Source organism: Drosophila teissieri, chromosome 3L, assembly GCF_016746235.2.
Source record: "Drosophila teissieri strain GT53w chromosome 3L, Prin_Dtei_1.1, whole genome shotgun sequence".
NCBI classification, from domain to species: domain Eukaryota; kingdom Metazoa; phylum Arthropoda; class Insecta; order Diptera; family Drosophilidae; genus Drosophila; species Drosophila teissieri.
This window is the reverse complement of record NC_053031.1, coordinates 19,314,182-19,330,228: the sequence shown is the minus strand read 5'-3', so window position 1 is coordinate 19,330,228 and position 16,047 is coordinate 19,314,182. Positions and strand designations below refer to the sequence as shown.

Genomic DNA, 16,047 nt, shown 5'->3' with positions numbered 1-16,047 from the left:
TGAAAATCCAAATCCAGTTACATTGTTTGCAGTTGAAGTGCCTAACTAATTTTTATCGAACTACAAATTAAATTAATAATCGCTTAATTTTGTTCTCTTCTTAAAAACGAATTTAGAAATTGGCAGCTGCTTGGAAAATGAAACTGCTTATGCGCTGCGGTAGTCCACATAATTTTCCAGTAGATAACTTTTTTGAAGGAAAAATGGAAGTGGTGGAGGAAATTGAGAGGACATGCATATAATTCAAAACTCATTTTATAGCATTTTGTTATTTTACTTTAGAAAAAAAGTTACAGTTTAAAATGAGCATTTGTTTTTTTAAGGCATTGTTTTATAATTTCTTATTTTCCATTCTTATTTTTTCCGCTTCTTAAGTTGATTTTAATTAATTTTTTAAACTCATTTTGTATATTTTTAAAAATTGTATTCGCTTGTATATGGGAGCTCCTAAGTCAATTGAAAACCCCATCAACTAGTTATTCTTTTATAATTATGCTTAACTGATTGGTTAACCACTCCTCACAAGATCCAAAACACCATGTTAGAGTTATATAATTGGCTTTAGTATTAAGGATCAGGAAATTGGCTGGCGAATAGGAAACTACAAACAAGATAAATTTGTACTGAGTTGTTAAACGGCTAGATGATATAGATGATATGATATGGAAATCCAGGCATATTTAATTAACATATTTATGGTAGCTATATATAGTTATACAAGCAAATATATATGTACATATATGTATACATGCATTATATATCTGTATATGGGTGTTTATAAATTTATATCTAAGCGGCTTAAATGTGACAAAGCACTTGCTGAAATACCAACACAAACTCTCTACTCTTAACTTGCTGCCTTACTTTCCTCTAGTGAAAATAGTTCAAAATATTGAAAAGATTAACGAAAGAGCCCCGACTAACAAATTCTTCATAAATTGCTGCCTTACTTTCCTATACGAATAAAAAGAAAATTGAAATAAACCTTTTGAAGAAACCTCTTTATCTCTCAGAGCTTTTTTCCTATTTCCTCTACGAGCTTGGCCTACCAAAGAACCTAAAATGTGCAAAAAAGAAGCAGACACATTTTATATAGAGTAAAGAATTATATACTAAATGTAAAGTTAAATAAACGATATTAATATTAAAGCTGGCTAAAGGATACATATTTTGTTGCATAAGTATAAGTTATTCCTTCCCTTTCTTGCATAAATTGTTTCTATATTTGTCGATGGCATTCATCAATATTTATGCATAGTTTTACAACCTCTCCTTTTTCATTACGATTGGTGTGCAACCAACTATGGTTAAAAAAAATGCATATTAAATGTCACAAAACCAGAATGGAAAGAAATGAAAAACCAACTGTAACCGTAACTGAAGTAAGTTGAAACGTGCAACAATAAAAACGAAGATATTTTCAAATAAACCATTCCATTTGTGTGTTTTGCCTTCCTTCTCTTACTTTTCCCAGTGGCATCGCCGAACATTAAATTAAAAATGTTACATTTTCAGCATCGCATTTATGTCTCGAATTACCTCTGGCTGCCGGAAATTGCAGATAACTAATTGAGAGTGACGTGGCTCGGAAGGATCGAAGATAATAAGGATAATGGTGACTTATCGAGAGCTGCCATTTTATGCACAAGAAAAAGGGAAATACCTGAGAAAATAAATGCTGCTGATGAAATCGAATTAAGAAAGTTTGAATCGAATTATGGATTTAAGTTGCATTATGAAGTTGTTCGTTTATTTATACAAAGTTCTTCCTTCTACAAAACATTACATTAATTGCCCGTCTTTAAACATAAAAAATCCTTTTAGCATATGAAATATTCTTAAACTGCCTAATTTAATCTTATAAACTTATATATTTTTATGTACGATGTCAAAGCATGTGACACTATTTAATTGCCCCCAATTAAGGATTAATAATATAAACAAAACACAACTAGCACGAAAATGAAATGAAGCATTTTATTCATTGGATTTTAACTGTTCAAATATAGTCCACATTGATGCAGAGTAATTAAAAGGAAACTATCAACAATTAGTTGTCATTATTTTTTCAGCAGCCAGACAAAGTTATTTTATTAACCAAGCTATTCAGTTAAAATTCATTAAAATTGCATGCCGTGTTTGAAGTACGAGCCACTGATAATTGAATCCTCAGTAAGCCGGCATCGTTGCATATTTGGGTAATCGAACTGACGCAGATTGATGTGCCACGAGAACTTTACAAATGGCAGGAAATAAGTTGATTTGGGAACTTTGCCCAGTTGGATGGTTCAATCTCCAGTTTCCCATTTATCCAAGCTATCACAGTTGGAATTCGGGCAATTCGCAAAGTTCTTCGGGCATTGTGATAAATCGGGCTGTCGATGGTTGTCTTTGGGGTAAGTTGCTAATCTAAATAATTAAGCAAACCCAATTAGATTTGCCAGGGCAAATATGGACACATATATGTACAAATGTGCGGCACATGTAACACCCATTCGTTTCTGTGGGTGTTGCCAACTAATTTATCCATAAAGGCCAAAGCAACTCCCCAGCCAGACGAAATGGAATGAAAACACTAGCTGAAATCAAGGCAAAGGACATTTGGCACAGATTGCCCGAACTAGGCCAGAACATTTGACGAAAGCCCGGCCGGATTAAAGGAGCTCGGGCCGGAAGAGTCCATTGCCACATACTCGTATACACACATATGTTCATATGGTTTTCTGGGGGTCTGGTGCATAATTAAGCACGCAAACCGCAGAGAGGAAAAATAAAAGCCCCAAGTGCGGAATCGGTGGCTGTGGACGAATCTATAACAAGGGTAAATACAATTTTCAGGACCTCCGATTGCTACTCGGTCGGATACATATTTTCATATATGTATGTATGTGCTGCATATCACGTATACGCAGTGGGTGACCAGTAAGGAATGCGTAACGATTGCCCAAATAATTGAAATGCAATTTTCCACGATTCCCCCCCTCCCGCACTCGAAACGGTCCTATATGATGGCTTTCAATTTCCAGTTCTGCTTTTCGACGCATTAAAAATCTTCCAACAGATTTTACTCGTGCTCACTGAGAGAATATAATACACAATATGCGCATATTGCTTTGCTTATGATATAATAATAATACAATATTACGTGTATTTTCTATGCCCCTTTATAATAATGCACAGAAATGAGTAGCCGTATTAGGTAAATATTTAAAAAATTATACAAATAGTTTTTCATTATATACATATATATATTTAAATATTAACATAGTAAGTGCATACAGTCAGTACTTTTTTGACAGCCATTTTTATGAGTGCATTGCTGATGCCGTCTGTGTTGTATTTGTATCTTTTGATACGCCCGGGCCGTATATTTTTAGAACCCAAGGTTGTCAGAGCGTTGGATGCTCATGCGGATGTGGATGATTTGAAAAGTGGTAGGCAACAGTTAGCAGGTTGGTGGTTGGTGGTTGGTGGTTGTTGGGAGGCTGGCTCGATTTTGGTGGTGCAGGGAGAGGGTGAAGCACACACGAGCCGCCGCCTTGAGAGCCAAGCCGCAAATGCACCTGCTTTATTTCGCTTTTTCCATCGCTTTGTGTTTAAACTTGTTGCAAATACGAGGCGAGCTGCAGCGAGCATCTGTCGAGTCCTTGACTCTGACTGTGGATGTGTCCTTGCAATGGGGCCTTGGGCAGAAATTGAAATTTTGTCGGCCTGCTAAAACGCTGCACACGAGCAATATATTCCGCCTTTTTTTAAAAGAGCTGAAATGTAGGCAGTATGAAGTTGAAAAATTGGACCTCGACTTGGAACCAGGAATAAATGCATGCAATCAAGGAAGGAAATGATGTGTGCATAGACTTATCTGTACCCAAGTTTTTAAGTTATGCCATCTCTGAAACTCCAACCCGTTCGTCAGATTCAAGTTAACGTACAAATATTTAGCTGCTAAAACAACTTCAGTGCAAAAACAAGAGAGAACGCTATAGTCGAGTTCCCCGACTATCTGATACCCGTTACTCAGCTAGTGGAAGTGCGAAGGAGAATCTTCAACACTGACGGTTTTTGTCGCTTTGAGGGCGTTAGAGTGGGCGTGGCAAAAAGTTTTTTGGCAAATCGATAGAAATTTACAAGACTAATACAAAAATGAAAAAATATCGAAACATTTTTCAAAAGTGTGGGCGTGGCAGCTTTGGGCGGTTGGTGGGCGTTAGAGTGGGCGTGGCAAAAAGTTTTTTGGCAAATCGTTAGAAATTTACAACACTAATACAAAAATGAAAAAATATCAAAACAATTTTCAAAAGTGTGGACGTGGCAGTTTTGGGCGGTTTGTGGGCGTTAGAGTGGGCGTGGCAACATGAATCGACAAACTTGCGCTGCGTCTATGTCCCTGGAGTCCGTATGTTTAATCTCAACTTTCTAGCTTTTGTAGTTCCTGAGATCTCGACGTTCATACGGACAGACGGACAGACGGACGGACAGACGGACATGGCCAGATCGACTCGGCTACTGATCCTGATCAAGAATATATATACTTTATATGGTCGGAAACGCTTCCTTCTGCCTGTTACATACTTTTCAACGAATCTAGTATACCCTTTTACTCTACGAGTAACGGGTATAAAAACTGATTTTTACATATTATAATTTCATTTTTTTCATTTAAATTACTTATATTATTAATATCATTATTAATCAACTAATATTAGCTTTAAGCCTTTAAATTGGGAGGACTATTGACCCACGCTATGAAAATTACAAAGACACTCACATAATATCATACATATCTTGATTTATTAGGGGGATGGCCAAGTTTCAAAAACAGTTGCTATTCCGTAACGACTCCCAGTGGTCCTGTCTTGGTGACCTATTAAACTATTAAGCTGTACAACTTATTACAATGATTCGAGATATTTTCAGGGGTCAATAATAATGTACATACTTAGTTTGGTCTTATTGCCAGTGCCTTTTGTGTTACAACTAACTGATTAAAAGATGTTTAGAAAGTATTCCCCTTAAATTATTGAAACTAATCACAATTGCGTTTTCGTAACCTTTGTAGAGGTCAAACTAAATTTGATTAAAATTTTAAATTGCTTACACGATGAAAGCGATTTTGCGAGTGATGATCCACGAAATTGGATGATTGGGGCAGTTTGAGGATGTGGATGGAAGACCCAGCCGTTTAGAGCAAGGGAAATGCTAATGGTGTTATATAACCAGATAAGGCCTTCTGTGCTGAGGCATTGCGCAGACCTTTTACATTTCAATTAAAAACAAGAGAGAACGCTATAGTCGAGTTCCCCGACTATCTGATACCCGTTACTCAGCTAGTGGAAGTGCGAAGGCGAGTCTTCAACACTGACAGTTTTTTTCGGTTTGTGGGCGTTAGAGTGGGCGTGGCAAAAAGTTTTTTGGCAAATCGATAGAAATTTACAAGTCAAATACAAAATGAAAAATATCATAACATTTTTCAAAATTGTGGCGTGGCAGTTTGGCGGTTTGTGGCGTTAGAGTGGCGTGGCAACATGAATCAACAAACTTGCGCTGCGTCTATGTCTCTGGAGTCCGTATGTTTAATCTCAACTTTCTAGCTTTTGTAGTTCCTGAGATCTCGACGTTCATACGGACAGACGGACAGACGGACGGACAGACGGACGGACAGACGGACGGACAGACGGACATGGCCAGATCGACTCGGCTACTGATCCTGATCAAGAATATATATACTTTATATGGTCGGAAACGCTTCCTTCTGCCTGTTACATACTTTTCAACGAATCTAGTATACCCTTTTACTCTACGAGTAACGGGTATAATGATTAAAGATACACAAGAAAAAGGTTAAAAGGCGCGCATGCAGCACAAATTTGGTTGCGGGCAAATAACTTTCAAGGGGAACGAAAAACAGCCAGAAGGAAAAGTTGTAGAAGCCAAGCTGGGAAACTGTCACTCACACTCGAACAAACAGACAAGCATTTCAGATTTTCTTTATGTATATAAATATTTTTTGTATTTTGGAGGCATACATTATGCGAACGTAGGCCGAAGGACTGGAGGGAAAAATGGGAACGTGCAACCATGGACATTATTTTTGCTGACTGCAAAGTAAAGGAAAACAAATGCGGATACATATTGTTCAACCCGGGAAGGAAACTCGAAACTCCAGTGCAGCGAAGTCCAAAGGAACAGGGACGGAATCGAATGAAAAGCGCGTGCAGTGGGTTTTCCCTGCCCCAACGCAATGGGAAAAGTCCCCGAAAGGCAAAGGGGGCGAAGGGCAGGCAAAGCGACACAGTGTCTGGATGTCGACGCATGTTTCTGGTTCCTTACAGCCATTTCCCTGATTTTTGTTGCCTTTTAACAATTCTTTTATGATTTCCGTAATAAACCAAGTAGTAAGCTCAAGGACAATAAAGCTATAACAATTTCAAACTACTTAAAAAAAGGAATTTCTGAAAAATGTATTTCTGGACCGTAGCCAACAGTTTTTACTCATTTTCAGATTTTTAAAATTGAATGTGCGATTTTGCTGATTATTTTTTTCACTGGATGGAAATAAGCTTAAGCAGCCACCGAAATTTTCGCAATTTCAATTTCACAACATATGTTTCCCCCTTTCGTATTTCCATATTACTCTCTGTGCTCTGGGCTAAAGTATTTTGTGCTCTGACCTTTCTTTTAATGAATTTTAAATTTAATGCATACGCTAAAACCACCAGCTTAATCAGCACTTTGCCGGGCACGACTATTTGCAAATTCAATGCCGAGCGAGCAATGGTGAGCAAACAGGAGGAGATTCGGGCGGGTCCAAGTTCGGCCTGCGACTGACAGCTAATTGAGCCCAGCCTGCTCCCAAGCTCCTTTGCTCCCTTGCTCCTTTGGCTCCTTACGGGCTATTTTACGGCCCCAAGGATCCAACACAAAAGCCGCACACGCACACACCTGAGGCTGGAACTGAAGCTTAACCTGAAATCGGGCCCGCTTCCCAGTTACCCAGTTACCGACTGTCCGCCCACTCTCGTAAGACAATTATGAAATGCCTTTTTTTATAGTCCTATTATTGCCGGGGTCCTGGGACTTGCAGAAGGACATCGGGCTGCCGGGTAAGTGCGGCGTACAATCGGGCTTTGTTATATGGCCAAGATCGCTTTGTCTTGGCCTGCCGTTGATTAAAAATAAACGTGCGTGCGGTTCGTATAAGAATGTCCTTTTTGCTTCAAGAAAACAAATTTGTCGCTGGTTGAAGTGATTAAATTTAAAATGTTTAGAAAAAACGAACGGACAAAGTGTTTCATGAAAGGTAATTGCTCCTAAGAAGCTTAAGGTGCTCTTTCTTTTAGTGAAAACTTTTTTCACGAAATGAAGGGCCCCTCTTTTTAAGACCATTTTGAATTACTAATTTAATTAATGTGGCTGATAAATAAGTGTCATGAACTATGATAGGAAGAACTTCAGGAAACACAAAAATAGTGTTTTAAAATCTTTGGTTTTACGAGAGGAAGCACTGGATTCGTTGAAAGTATTCAACAGGTATCAGAAAGCACTTCCGATAATCCTCTCTAAGTAAGAACAGCTAGGTTTTTGGAACTATAAAAGCTTGAAAGATTAAGACTAGGCTATGCAGTTTGCTTTAAGTTCCAAGTTTGTTTCAGCAGATGGTCTAGTCCACTTATACGCCCAAAATGTTCCCAAAACAAAAATTACGCAAATTTCGGAAATATAACCGCTTTAATTCATAGGGATCCATGGAGTCGACTTTAAAATAAATAAAAACATTTTTAAACCTATTTAATTTTAAAATTACTTTTAACCAACTTTTTGATGTTGACAACCCTAGAATCCTTACTTTTGCAGTTTTCGATAGTAGGCATTTTAGAGGCGCAACTCAAACGGTCACACTGCTTGGCGGCTTCGTATTTGGCACTAAGATTTCAACATTAATTGGGATAAACACAGTAAAAACATGCAGCATGAGCCCGAGGAACAGACTTTTCAACTCCAGGCACTAGAGATCCGTGAGCCGGATAGCAATTTCGATCCCCTAAAGCCGCCGGAGTCCGGGGAAGAGTACCTGATGCACATGTTCTACGAGAGGAAGCGATGTCCAGCTGTGGTGACCAAAAGATCACCCAAAATCAGGAATAACACGGGAAGTACCACACTTGAGATGTTGGATAATGTAAGTTCGGGCCACTCTCTACTGAGCAGTTACTAACTAATGATGTTGTAGCCCGAGCTGCCACCGTTTAAGAGCCTGCTGCCCACGCCCGAATGGCAGGACGAACAGGTGAAATCCTTCCAAGCAGCCCGCTCCCAGGTGCTAGTCCTTCGTAGGGAGCTGGTCAACAACAACTACGACCAGTCCGCAGAACCGCCTTTGACCTCCGATCAGGAGAAGTGGCAGGAGTTTTGCCAGAATCAACTGCCCCTTCTGAGCACCCTTCTCCATTTGACCCAAAACGACTTGGAGCACTTGCTGGAAATGCTTAGCAAGTGGCTGCAGGATCCCAACTCCACGGTGGACCTACTCCACGATGTCTGGCTAGCTCGCTGGCTGTATGCCACCTTGGTCTGCCTCCACCTTCCACTGGAACCTCACGTGTTCAGCACTCTTCGGTACATCGCCCGAGCCTGCATCCATCTGAGAAATCAACTAAAGGAAGACGAGGTGCAGCGAGCAGCCCCCTACAACCTACTACTAACACTCACCGTTCAGGTCTTTGCACAGAGTGATTTTAAGGATTACATATAGGTATCATATTCTTAATTTAGAAAACCCTAATATAAGCACAAATCTAATTATTTGGTTACCTTAAAAAGTGCAGAAGCTAAGCTGGAAATTGTGTTTATATTGTTACTCAATGTTTCGACATTATTTTAAGTGTTCTGTTGTAGAACTTAAAAAAAAAATGTTAAAAAAAACTTTGGTTAATAAACAGATTTAATTATGTATAGCAATCAAGAGAAATTATTTCCATAAGGTACTTCAAAATAAAATCGAAAATCATCAAAGTGAGCAAATATGGGTAGGGCTAAACACCTTTACTTGAATGCACGTGGATTTGCAGTTATCAATTTAATGAATGTATATTTTACAAGTATTCTATTCCAGTCTTCTTCAGAAATCATTAAAACCTACTGAAATGTCGCCAATTATATAAAGTTGCAATTGTTTCGCGGGTGGTAACAAACAAATGTTTAGTTTATAAACACCAACCGATTTCTTTAAACCAATAAGACTTATTTGATAAATTAATTTGCTTATTTATTCAGTAAGAAGGAAACATGCGCCTATAGGCCTGGCATATATCGCAGCTGTTGTGGTGATCATCCAAAGGGGTACTACAGCTGGACAAATGGCTGCACTGCGTCAGGGAGGAGCTCTGGCTAAAGCTACTTAACTGAGTTGTGCTGGAGCAGGAGGACAATCGTCGTTCCTGCTGGTTCTGTTGGGCAGAAGAGCCACCTCTCCCAGCAGCGTAACGGGCACTTGGATAACAATTGCCCAAATGGCCCAAGCAGCGGCTCTCGACGTGGCGACTGACGGGAGGCACAGAGTACTCCCGGGAACTGGAGCAGCTGCACACCTTTTTTCGATCCTGCGTGGTCAGTTGCGCAGATAGTTCCACCTTGGGCGCCAGGATTCCCGGAAAAGCAGGCGTCGCCTTCATCAGCAGCTGAACATTGGAGCTGTGGGCACAGCTCAGTCGCGGAAACGTGGGCTGCATTACATCCGAGAGACTGCCCACGAAGTAGGCCAACCTTCGGCCATTCTGCCACACGGTTATCTCCAGCTGCTCAGCTTTTAGTAGCTCGTGCATGTCCTCCAGGCAGCCCACGCTCTTAAAGTATCCCTCCATCGTAAACTGATCGTGGCACAGCATCGGAAACCGCGGCTCCATGGGTCCAGTTCGAAAGTAGTAGCCCAAGGTCTTGATGGTGGCCTCCAAATATCCGTGTGAGCACAGCCAAACGCCAGGACAAGTGAGCTGAAAGTGGAAAGGGACTTGGAGTCAAAGGTACTCCCACCGATATAACCACAAACCGCATGGAGCTGCAGGTCTAACTTTACGTAGAATCTCTTGTGGGACATTTCTTGGCTAATTTCAAGTGAAAGTCAACTTGGCTGCCGGAAAGAAGCCATCTGTTGGGCGGGAGTCGGGGATTGGGGGGCGAAAGCGCATGGTTCTTTGTTTTGGAGCCCCTGGTTGCCGGGGCAGCGCTTGAAAGTGAATTTCAAAGTCGATTACTCGCCGATAACGCCGCCACTTTGATTAAAAGCGGAAAAGTTGAAAAGGGCAGGTTTTAGGGAAAGTGATGTGTGTATTTAGTTTTTGGATGAAGCTTTTCCAGTTAATAACCATGTTAATAATAAAACAAAAATGTATTTCATTAGCGTAACCTAATGACATTTTTCCTTCGTTACATTCCCTTGTAACTCACTTTTCAAAGCTATACCATTAACTACTGATAACAATGCGGATATTTCTCACAGTGCACAGTGATAGCAGCAGCCGATAGGAAACCTGACCACTAGGTGCATCACTAGTCTTAGCAATAGTAAACACCAATAAACAAGGAACCATTGCCGGTAGAGATGGCTGCAGTTACGGATATACCAGTACACCTGCCGAAGCTGCTGGCGCTGTTCAAGACGGTGGTGCCCAAGCTGGTGAACAACAAGCACAAGGGGCAGTACGGACGCATCGGAGTGATCGGCGGGTCCTTGGAATACACCGGTGCGCCCTACTTTACGGCCATTTCCTCGATAAGAGTGGGTGCCGACTTGGCGCATGTGTTCTGCCACTCGAATGCATCGGCCATTATCAAGTCCTACAGTCCCGATCTCATCGTGCATCCAGTTCTGGATTGTGTGGATGCAGTGGAGAGGATTACGCCCTGGTTGGAGCGCCTTCACGTCATTGTGAGTAACCATATATATGTTATGTATTTCAATGCTAAATTTAGAATCGCCAAGGTTATTGGACCTGGACTGGGTCGGGAACCGAGCATCCTGAAAACTGCATCCAACATACTCAAGCTGTGCATGGAGACCAAAAAACCAGTTGTCATAGACGCCGATGGGCTGTTTCTGCTCAATGATAACTTGAACCTGATCTGTGGACAGCGAAATGTTTTGCTCACGCCAAATGTCATGGAGTTCCGGAGACTGTTTGGGGAGGATTCCGAGAAGGCGCGCCAGAAAATGTCCCTCCTGGGAGATGGAGTTACTGTCCTGGAAAAGGGCGCCAATGACAAGGTCTATATCCCCCACTGCAACGAAGTCCACTCAATGCCCACCGGCGGTTCCGGTCGGAGGTGCGGTGGTCAAGGTGACCTTCTCTCCGGATCTCTAGCCACCTTCCTCTCGTGGTCGCTGCAGTCGGACGAACCCAATCCCGCCCTAGTAGCTGCATGTGCCTCCAGTTACTTTGTTAAGAAGTTAAACGCGGCTGCCTTCCAAAAGTTTGGACGCAGCCTGCTTGCCAGCGACATGATCAATGAAATACCCGGCGTATTTCAGGCCGAGTTCGAAAACAGCGATCCTCAATAGGCATTCACTGGTGACTTAAACTACGACTTCAAACTTGTCCATGCTGCCCGTAATTTCAAATGGGCGACCACTAACCGAATTCTTAATTATCGCTGGACTTTTATTTTCATATAACAGGAAATCTGTTGGTGTGGATATTAATTTTATGTAATTTTTAAAAGCCAGATTTTCAAATTGCATTTGCAACGAAGTAAGAACATCTGGTTCGTTGATTTGGAGAGCAGAAACTTTTTATATTCGTTAAATGGATTCTATTTCACCGTTTAATGATATATACTACTAAAATGGTAACAAATTTTATAAACAAATAAAACAAATTGGGATACGAAAGCTGATTTGGCTTTTTTTGATGGTAAATAAAAGCTAAAACGGCAGAGCTGTTCGGTGCTTGGTGTTTTGAAGCACTGGTCTTATCGCGAGCGGCATTTCCACGTCAGGTTTATTATTGTTTTCGAATTTATCAAGCGGTAAAAATGCTCCTCAAAGGGCTTTCTGGTTTTGTGGCACTCTGGCTCCTCCTGCAGTTGGCCGGAGCGGATTCCCCGGAGGAGGAGCAGGGAGTTCGCTATGCCAACCGCTGCGAAGCCTGCAAAATCCTGGCCACGGAACTGGAGGCGCGACTTGGGGAGACCGGCAAGTCGCACGACGTCATCGAAATCGGATACTCCGTGGACGATGTGAAGCCCAAGAAGCGCACCGAGTACCGCCGGAGCGAACTGCGGCTCCTCGAATCCCTGGAGAACGTGTGCGAGCGAGTCCTGGAGTACAATCTGCACAAGGAACGCTCGGACAGCACGAGGTTCGCCAAGGGAATGTCTCAGACCTTCCAGACCCTCCACGGCCTTGTGGACAAGGGCGTCAAGGTGGATCTGGGAATACCCTACGAGCTGTGGGACAAGCCGCCAGTGGAGGTCACCCAAATGAAGACCCAGTGCGAGAACCTACTGGAGGAGTACGAGGAAACCATCAGCGATTGGTACTTTAAGCACCAGGACGAGAAGTCCCTGAAGAAGCATCTCTGCGAGGACCACGTCCTCAAGAAAAAGGCCGAAAGGGAATGCCTCAAGGAGCAGCTCGCGCTCCCGGAAGCCAAAAAGGGCAAAAATAAAAAGGCCAAGGGCGACAAGGAGGAGCTGTGAGCCAAAGAACCCATGTATATCCTAGGAATCCCTACAATATTGTAATTCCATGTCGTAAAAAGTAGGTGAAGTGCAGCTATTGTCGATACCTTTAAAAAGGAACACCAAATTTAGTTTTTGAACCTACTCCAACTATGGAAAGAAAATGTTATTTACTCAATGATCTTATTTTTTTCGAAATGGAAGTCAGATTAAGCTTTACCGAACAAAGCGAAAAGTGTTTAATTAGCTTAAGTAAACTCACTATGTCTCCCAATTTTATCTGTATAACTTCCACAACGACTGAACCACCAAATGCTACTGAAAGTTTCGCCTGGGGCCATTGGCTTATTGATTTCGGCCACGAATTGGGGTCGACAATTAAAAGTTGACTGCCCTCAATGAGGTGGCCAGCCATTGCCCCCAGCCAACAGTTCAGGTGTTTACGCCACATTATGCTTATAAATGAGATTTTTTGCATTTTCCAGGAACCTTTGGCACTGAATCAAAGAGTGCTTCTTGATCGCCTGTGAATTTTGTAACGAAAACTTAGTATTGATCTTAAAATATAGAATGTCTGTGCATACCAATTTTTATTTTACTGGGGAAGTTTTTACGTTATTTATTAACGATCTCGTTACGAACCCTTGTGAGTTTTCGTCCTTTTAATGAGACGGATAAGGCGGAATATAGGTTTCTTTAAATAGAAGATTTTGTTTAATTGTCTGTAATAAATACTTCGCGTATATTTCAAAGTAAAAAATATAATTATAATTAGTATTGGATTTTCCATCATTAGATTCTAATTCGAAATCACTACGGGGATCTGCTAGTCATGGGGTTTTTCCGCCCAAACGAGTTTTGTAAACGCTGAATCTAATTCGCAGTGGCGGGTGGGAGAACCCCTAGATATCAATAAGCTTAGAGCTTCATCACATCCCAAGGATCGTCCATATAGTGCAGGATGGCTTTCTCATGCAGTCTTTCGCCGAAAACTTCCCTAAGCAGGCGTAGAACGCATTCCTCGATGAATGCCACCTGGTCCTGGGGGCAGTAGTCGTCCTGAGCGGAATGGGCCATCGTAATGGCCACTGGAGGAACTGGTAAGCGCTCTAAAAATCTCTTGAAGTTTGCAAAGTACGTTTCCAACTCTGCGGCGGTGCTGATGTGGTGAGGCAATCCATTATTATCGGTGGTGCTGCCCGAATCGAAGATCAAGTGCCAGTCGATTTCATCGTCTGGATATTTCTCCTGTAGCTGATCGGCCAATTTTACAATTTTAGCGTATACTTCGGGCGTGACCACGGTTTCGTCTGGTTTCTCCAGTCCATCGAAATTGCGCTCCTCTTCCAGATGCCAGAAAATCGTCTTCAGAGCTTCCAACTGAGTCTGTCGCCTCTCCGCTGTGGCTAAATAATCTGCTATGGTAGCGGTGCCCGACTTTTTCACCTTTTCCACGCTTTCGAAGTGAAAGATTTCCTTCAGCTGATTGTAGCAATCGGCATCCTTGTATATTTCCAAGAACGGGTTGGAGGTGCTGAAGAAATCGAGGTCAATATCCAGCACGAATCCCTTGGCGTCCTTCTCTGTAAGGAATTCGTTCGGATTCAAGCTTTCGCTGTCTGCATCGTGGACCTGCAGCTCCACGCTCTTAGCTTCCTGCAGATCCTCCGTAGTGCAGTAGTTACCATCGGCAATGAAGTAGTCCAACGGGCAGTCCACTCCAATGCGGTCGTCCTTTTGTCCAACCTTGAAGTCATGCCTGCCAGTAGGCAACTGCTGGCACCACGAATTCTTCAACCACACGACTCGGTTAAAATGTCCTGAAAAGAAGTATATTGTTTTTTATAAGGAAATAGTACTTATCAAAACGAAAGAAATTGATTGTTATCAAGTGCTGATGATGCAAAGGAATGTTTTGAAATTCTTAGGCAATTTAAAGTGAGAATGGAATTATCTTTGGATATTAATTTCTTGACAACAAAAAATACCATTACTTCAGTCATCTGACTTGTTACAATTCATTGTTATTTACTTCTAGAGATAAATTACAGCATTTAAAACTAAGGTACTGCGTGATAAAGTTCTCTTTTCCTATGGATTTCCTCACCTGCATATAGTGTGGGCATGATCCAGTTCTCGATGCTGAGCTCGTTGAGCATGGTGTCCTTTTGGTAGGTGGAACTGGCGGCTATGTGCCGGGGAATGACCAGATCCGGATGCGAATCGAAGTGGACGAGGGTGTTGTTCTCCAGCGGGAGGTGGCGGGTGGCAAAGCAGCGGTAGATGAACTCTAGCACATCGTTGTGGTAGTCGACGATGAAAACGGGGATGCGTTGGAAATGCCTCGGACTGATGGTGGCGCCAATCTGGACGATGCCCTCGCCATCATCCTCGTCTTCATCATCCAACTCTTCGCTCTCCTCGGCTTCCTCGTCTTCGTCCCGATTCTCCTCCTTTTCGTCTGCAGTCTTTTGTCTCTTTGTTGGCGGCGCCTCTTCTTCCCCTCCCTTTCCATTGCCATCCCCCTCGCCCACAGCCGCAGTCGGCTCCCATTTCTTCGAACTTTCGGGACTTTCACTTGGCGATAGTTTCTTTAGAGCGGCCGCAGCACTCTCCTGATCCAGCGTATCCGATTCCATTTTCCTCGCGATCTATTTGACTTTACGCCTCGGATCTTAGCACTCTCTTCGATTACTTGCACGGTAAGCAGACTTAATTTCTTTTGTATTTAATTTTTTGGGGGTCTTTGACCATCAACAGCTGTTTGACAGTGTGGCCAGCTAGTGCTCGACTGTTAACGACGTATTATGGTTAAATGGTTACCCTGAAATATGGTCCCATTAATAGGACCCTACTATCGATATATCGATTTAATTTGAGAGTTTGAATTTATATTCGTTATATTCGCCAATGTAAATGTTGAATAGAATAACTTGATTTGGAATTTCGTTTTCAAAGCATGATCTTTGATCCCAGAAGTACTTTCAGAACTGTTCCTCATTTTGAAATAGCTGGAAATATGTAAAGTACTAAATTTAAAAAGGAACTATGTTTGTAGCCTCTTTATGATTTTGCATGATTTTGTATTTAGCAGCATTTTACGATATTGAAAGCAACACCTGCAGACATGTTAAGTTATTCAATTTTTTACTATTAATTTGACTGCAAGTGCTGGTGGAAAATGTCTTATAGTTAAACAGCGTCTTTTGGAAATAGGATGTATAAAGAGAGAGTATCTGATAGTCGAGTCACTTGGCCATATCTTTCTTTCCGTGACTCTGCTGCAGCCAACGAAAGATTTGAATTTCAATTTGCAAGTTCTTGAAACCATTTTTCGAACAGCAGTTCATTAATTAAACAGCACTTTATAAG

The 16,047-nt window shown here is 41.8% G+C and overlaps 5 protein-coding genes across 5 annotated transcripts; 3 read left to right on the top strand and 2 right to left on the bottom strand.

Moving 5' to 3' along the window:
* Positions 1–7,886: 7,886 nt before the first annotated feature.
* LOC122617431 (protein Gemin2) lies at positions 7,887–8,859 on the top strand. The gene is made up of 2 exons (XM_043793285.1): positions 7,887–8,179; positions 8,231–8,859. Exons 1-2 carry the CDS (start codon positions 7,964–7,966, stop codon positions 8,750–8,752), a joined length of 738 nt encoding a protein of 245 aa, XP_043649220.1. The 5' UTR covers positions 7,887–7,963; the 3' UTR covers positions 8,753–8,859.
* Positions 8,860–9,269: 410 nt separating this feature from the next.
* LOC122616774 lies at positions 9,270–10,405 on the bottom strand. Its single transcript, XM_043792329.1, has 2 exons — positions 10,046–10,405; positions 9,270–9,989 (listed from the first exon to the last, which is right to left on the bottom strand). Exons 1-2 carry the CDS (start codon positions 10,091–10,093, stop codon positions 9,270–9,272), a joined length of 768 nt encoding a protein of 255 aa, XP_043648264.1. The 5' UTR covers positions 10,094–10,405.
* Positions 10,406–10,523: 118 nt separating this feature from the next.
* On the top strand, positions 10,524–11,884 carry LOC122616773 (ATP-dependent (S)-NAD(P)H-hydrate dehydratase). Its single transcript, XM_043792328.1, has 2 exons — positions 10,524–10,924; positions 10,979–11,884. The coding sequence occupies exons 1-2, from the start codon at positions 10,598–10,600 to the stop codon at positions 11,552–11,554; spliced, it is 903 nt and encodes a 300-aa protein (XP_043648263.1). The 5' UTR covers positions 10,524–10,597; the 3' UTR covers positions 11,555–11,884.
* A 78-nt stretch (positions 11,885–11,962) lies between these two features.
* On the top strand, positions 11,963–13,258 carry LOC122617207 (protein canopy homolog 4). The gene has a single exon (XM_043792953.1). The coding sequence runs from the start codon at positions 12,028–12,030 to the stop codon at positions 12,691–12,693; it is 666 nt and encodes a 221-aa protein (XP_043648888.1). The 5' UTR covers positions 11,963–12,027; the 3' UTR covers positions 12,694–13,258.
* A 125-nt stretch (positions 13,259–13,383) lies between these two features.
* LOC122616742 (UPF0489 protein C5orf22 homolog) lies at positions 13,384–15,516 on the bottom strand. Its single transcript, XM_043792298.1, has 2 exons — positions 14,783–15,516; positions 13,384–14,495 (listed from the first exon to the last, which is right to left on the bottom strand). Exons 1-2 carry the CDS (start codon positions 15,312–15,314, stop codon positions 13,594–13,596), a joined length of 1,434 nt encoding a protein of 477 aa, XP_043648233.1. The 5' UTR covers positions 15,315–15,516; the 3' UTR covers positions 13,384–13,593.
* Between the last annotated feature and the right edge of the window lie 531 nt (positions 15,517–16,047).

Coding starts and splice junctions, on each gene's coding strand:
- LOC122617431 (XM_043793285.1), top strand. CDS start 7,964: ATGCAGCATGAGCCCGAGGAACAGACTTTTCAACTCCAGGCACTAGAG. Junction 8,180..8,230: donor CACTTGAGATGTTGGATAAT/GTAAGTTCGGGC, acceptor ATGATGTTGTAG/CCCGAGCTGCCACCGTTTAA.
- LOC122616774 (XM_043792329.1), bottom strand. CDS start 10,093: ATGTCCCACAAGAGATTCTACGTAAAGTTAGACCTGCAGCTCCATGCG. Junction 9,990..10,045: donor TAGACCTGCAGCTCCATGCG/GTTTGTGGTTAT, acceptor TTCCACTTTCAG/CTCACTTGTCCTGGCGTTTG.
- LOC122616773 (XM_043792328.1), top strand. CDS start 10,598: ATGGCTGCAGTTACGGATATACCAGTACACCTGCCGAAGCTGCTGGCG. Junction 10,925..10,978: donor TGGAGCGCCTTCACGTCATT/GTGAGTAACCAT, acceptor AGAATCGCCAAG/GTTATTGGACCTGGACTGGG.
- LOC122617207 (XM_043792953.1), top strand. CDS start 12,028: ATGCTCCTCAAAGGGCTTTCTGGTTTTGTGGCACTCTGGCTCCTCCTG.
- LOC122616742 (XM_043792298.1), bottom strand. CDS start 15,314: ATGGAATCGGATACGCTGGATCAGGAGAGTGCTGCGGCCGCTCTAAAG. Junction 14,496..14,782: donor CATGCCCACACTATATGCAG/GTGAGGAAATCC, acceptor ACTTCTTTTCAG/GACATTTTAACCGAGTCGTG.